This window comes from Arachis stenosperma, chromosome 2, assembly GCF_014773155.1.
Source record: "Arachis stenosperma cultivar V10309 chromosome 2, arast.V10309.gnm1.PFL2, whole genome shotgun sequence".
NCBI lineage: Eukaryota > Viridiplantae > Streptophyta > Magnoliopsida > Fabales > Fabaceae > Arachis > Arachis stenosperma.
This window is the reverse complement of record NC_080378.1, coordinates 9,240,417-9,245,759: the sequence shown is the minus strand read 5'-3', so window position 1 is coordinate 9,245,759 and position 5,343 is coordinate 9,240,417. Positions and strand designations below refer to the sequence as shown.

Genomic DNA, 5,343 nt, shown 5'->3' with positions numbered 1-5,343 from the left:
TTTTCTTCCACAACATACTTATATCGTTTTGCGTAAAATCATGTATATCATCATCGCATACGAACAAATTGATTAATGCATATGATATGAGATATATATATATATATATATATATATATATATATATATATATATATATATGAAGTATGGGTTTCGTGCATGAAATTTGTTAACCAAAGTGTTGGTTAGAAAATCATATTATTTGATTGGAATCCAAAATTGATACGCAAAGGTGAATGATACATTAGAAACAGTTACTAAACAGTATATGTTATGGTAGTTATATACGATACGACGTTTAATTTGGTTCTGAATAGATCAATTAAATTAATTAGAGCTTATTAGCATCCCACTAGTTAATTTAGTATTATTTATATGGGAAAAGATAAGGGATTGGATTTAGATGGAGAAAGCTAGGGGGTTTGACTGATGTGGCATGGCATGTCAGGATTCCGCAAATTGAATGCATCGCAGTTGGTTTCCTTTTGGGAGAAGAATTCATAGTACCTGAAAGCCTGCTGCTACCTTTTTCAGATTCATTGAAGGCCTTTAATTGCTACTAGCTAGGCCCTCTATCTCTATTATTGTTGTCCATGTCATAAAGAAAAGAAAACGAAGGCTCTCCATCCATTACAAACAAGTAGCTAACCTAGTAGGAAATTTGTTTGCACCAATTGAGTCATATATACACTACTATACTTATCTTCAAATTAAAGTCCACTAGCTAACTAGTAATAGTGTTTTCGATTTTCATGTTTTATTTTTTCCTTCGAGATATATATATCTCCATGCCTAAAACAGTGACCCTCTACACTACTCTCAACAACTGTATGGAATGGATAACAATAATGTGCACGCAACAAATTTAATTTCTAGGGAAGATTTTTCTTTCCTTTAATTAATTGATATTTGGAATTAGCTAGGACACTTGTTCAATATATAAAATAGTCGCCTTTAAACTTTTTAATGCATTAATATGTTAAACAAATTCTTTATACGGTTAAATTGGTGGTCATTAGTATATATGTTCTACCTCTTTTTTTTAACAAAATAATTAACTATTGAAGTAATTATAATTTATTAGTAGAATTAAATATTAAATATCATAATAATTAAAATTTAATAAATATAAATAACATACATTCGTCACTTTATTTTTATATTTTTATTATAAATATAAATATATATGTTTCGTAGAGTTTAACTAATGTGTTTTAAGTATATAAGATTATTCTTAATAAAATTTTTAAAATTTTTCTTTTAATAAATATAAAATAGATATATTAAAATATAAATTTTTTATATTTTAAATAAAAGTTTTATTAAATTATAAATTTAACGTGGTTTTAAAACAGACAAAATTACTAAATTTTACTTCATAAATAACTAATTTTTGTATATATATATTTGCACATTGAACATGTATTGAAAGTATCAAGACATTAAATTTTCGATCAAACTTTTTTGTTAACTCTTAACTAGTTCTCAGAACATTTATAAACCTTACATTAATATTTTAAGAGAGAAAATGAAAAGAAGGCTTGTCTTGAAACTGGATTTTTCCAATCGTTGGTGGTTGTTTCTAGGCCATACATTTAATACATGAAACAGTAGTGGAGGATATTTTTCTTACATTGTTTGTACACTGTTGACTCAGCTCGTGAAATATCCCCAAAGAACACGTGTTGGTAAGGCATCCTCCATTGTGCCTGTTTTGACCATTTTTCAGAAATCGACAAAAACATATTTAATTTCATTCGGTTTTGACTTAATTGGCGATCCAATGCATGTTATTGTTGTTTATATAACATTGTGAAAGTCATCAATTCCCATGCATTTATCGACCTTACAAGTTGTTTCTAGTCTCCCTCTATATATATTGTTAGAGATTGAAGAAAATTACAGAAAGACACAAATATTTTACAATTTTAATTTACTTATCAGATTTCAAATAAAAATAGTATTTACAAATGTTTTATAAACTTATTAATCACTGAATTGTGTAATATACTTCTTACATATATATTATTGGATGTAAACTGGTGCGAAGATGTCTTTCTCACTATTGTTGGTTAAAAATATAATTATTTATATATTAATTAAAGTTTTTAGAAAAAAGAAAAGTCTAGGGGCCAGCAACTTTATGAAATTTTGGTCAGCATGTAACCAGCAGAGAAAGGTGAGCCATTGGATGAAATCTCACATCAATCTCACACCATTAACTCATCATTGATGGCTATTTGATGGCTACTAATCACAAAAATTGCTGGCCTCTTATTGCTCTTAAAAAAAATGGTAGAAATATTAGAATTTATTGTTTTTGATCATTATTTATCAATTAATTTAATTTTTTTAGTTTAATTTTTTTTAATTTAGTAACCTAATAACATATTTTATTTTATATTTTAAAATATTAATGATTAATTAATGATAAAAATAAAAATTTTTAATAAATATCTAAAATTTTTTAATTAATAATATATTTTTTTATCCATTTAAATAAAAAAAATTGTTTCATAACACGCCAGCTGGTTGTGGTAACTGGTAAGAAAAGTTAAAACCCGCCAATGCATGCGGTGTGTAGTAAAGGAACGAAAGATAATATTTTGCGTTCTAAGAAGATGACCCACGCGCACTTTACGTGTTCCCCATATGTCTATATATCTTGTGAATGATGTAAACTTTAAGATCTATATAAGCATACACTTAACACGTTGAACTCAGATTTCGCTCCACATATACACGTGCATGCTCATCCTTTCGACATATGCTCTTATTGTCATCTCTAATCTTTTTATTTTGTTCCCCACCCATGCCTCTGTGATTATTGCACGAACCAATATTTACTATTATATTTTTCATCCTCGTTAGCGTGTTGCTGGGAACTGATGCTCCCTCAAGTCACGTGTTTGTATCCTCTACATAAATCAGAGATGATCATTACAAAGCATGCATATGTGTGTGTTACGGTACATCTGTTGCAATGTATATATTACTGGTGTCAATCAATAAGATTTTAGATAGTTTCTAAATGTAAGGTATTTTATTTTCATCTTATAAGCTACTTTTAGGATTTGAGTTATTCTCAATAAAAGGAGTAGACTTCATCTTTTAACATTCATATAGATAATTTAAGAAAAAAAATTTAATACCATAGAATTGCCCTAACTATTAAGCATGTTTGTTATCTCATTATAATCAACATGTTTTAAGTAACTTGAATTACTCGAATGGTCAGCTCATTTATAATAATATAAATAATAAAAAATAATCAATGTATCATTTTAAGTTAGAGTTATAAAAATTAACAATTATATAAAAAAAATTAGATTAATATTTTTATTAAAATTTAATCAATAATTTTAATAATAAAAAATATAATATATATTAATAATAAAAAAATATAATATATATTAAATGCAATGAACAGTAAAAATTTATTAAAATACTGTTTCAGGTATATTTAAATTTTTTTTTATATAATATAGATATGTTTAGTTTGGTGCTTTCATGAGTAGAGTATGGGGGGAAGAATTCCTCTATTGATTGATGTTGGATCAGAGATGCTCAGTTATACTGCTGCTCCCGGCCTGCTCTATCTGATGTGCCGAATGGTTCATTTTCAGAGCTAACAATTATTATGTATTTGAATTGAATGTATTTGGTTCGCGGTCGTGCGGTCTGTCATACTATTCCTCAATCTTCATCATCACGTTGTTGACCTTGACCATGATGTTACACCCACCACTACTAATAGATGAACCCACCTTTCATTCTGTCTCTCTTTAATTTCTGTTCGACTCATCTTCTGTTATCAATTTTATATACAAATTCAGTTCTTTAGTACTACCTTATCCATTTTCGTTCTTAACTCTGTTTTAGACTCTATGTATGCATACTAGGAAGCCAAACATTTTCTGATATTTAAAATTGAGTCAACTAACATTTTTTATATTTGAATCAACTTTAGCTTTAGCTAATATGTGAAATATTATATATATACAAAATGTGAATATATAATGACCGATTTAATAATTGAGTTTTTGTAATATAATAAGAAAAAATGTATTGTACTACAATTGTGTATAAATTTTGTGTACACATATCTTCGAATGTGTAATTCACAAGCCAATAAGCCATGCAACCAAATAGCAGACTAAAAACTGAAAAGAGAAAAATAAAAAAAATTTGAAACTCAAATGCAATTGTCTTTGCCTGAAGTTTAAAGAAAAGATGCACGTGAGGTTTTACCTAAAAAAAATTATGAAGAAAGACAAAAGGTATGCACAAGAGAGAAGAATACTGAATGGTGGAAAGCGAGGAGGAGCATGATTTGCGGAGATAGCAGATTGAAGCGACGAGACATCAGAAGATCTGAAATGAGGGTTGGAGCCATAAAGAGATTGGACTCCCATGACGTCATCAATATGGAGACGATATCTCTTCTCTCTCGGCCTCAAGCTGGGATACATAACTGCCTCTCTAACCGAACTGTGAGACAGACCAAGCACGTGTCCAATCTCGTGCGTTGCCACGGACTCCAAATCCACCGCTACCTCCGACCAACTCTCCCCGAAGTCCACTGCCCACGTCTCCGCCGCATCCAGGTGTAGCCGCCCGCTCTCCGGCGAGAATGAATGCGCCAGCACTCCAAGAACCCCGTCGAAAGCCTCTCCATCGCCGTGGTCGCCGCTGTAAAACCCTATCTTGATCTCAGCAAAACCGTAGTCGTCTGATTCCACAAATGTGAGAGGAATGACGTTAGACCAGCGCGTGAAGGCGCGTCGGAACGCTCTCCGGATCTGGCGAAGGGTCAAGGTGTGGATGGTGTATTCCGGGGAGAAAGCGTAGGTGAGTGTCGTCGGCATTGGACCCGACCACCGTGGCTTCCCCGGAAAATACACAAAGTTCTTTGTGGAGTGCATGTGAGTGTGAGGATGATCATTACTGTCTGGAACTCCGCATCTCGGTGTGATCATCTCAGAAATGGTGATGGAATCGAGTTTGCCAGTGACTTGGAGTCCAAGCTTGCGTTGGTATCTAACGAGAGCAGATTCTAACATGGCGTCAAACTCGTCGCTGAAACAAGTACATGTGGTATTAATATTATGGTTGAGGTACCCGAAACGACATAGATATCTCTTGAACTCTGATATTCCGGTGATGTTGCTGCCTCTCCCAGCATTGCTGAACCTTTCCATGTCTGCCATTGATCTCGATGAGATGGAAATGGAATGCGCAAGTGAATGTGATGATGTGAATGTCATGAGGACAAGAGTAGTCGTAATGAAGAAGAAGAACGAGACTGTGCATCTATGCAACATGGTATTGTTAGATGGGCAA

At 31.8% G+C, this 5,343-nt stretch overlaps 1 protein-coding gene across 1 annotated transcript; it reads right to left on the bottom strand.

Moving 5' to 3' along the window:
* Nucleotides 1-4,144: 4,144 nt before the first annotated feature.
* On the bottom strand, nucleotides 4,145-5,343 carry LOC130962859 (metalloendoproteinase 4-MMP-like). Its single transcript, XM_057889016.1, has one exon. The coding sequence runs from the start codon at nucleotides 5,322-5,324 to the stop codon at nucleotides 4,248-4,250; it is 1,077 nt and encodes a 358-aa protein (XP_057744999.1). The 5' UTR covers nucleotides 5,325-5,343; the 3' UTR covers nucleotides 4,145-4,247.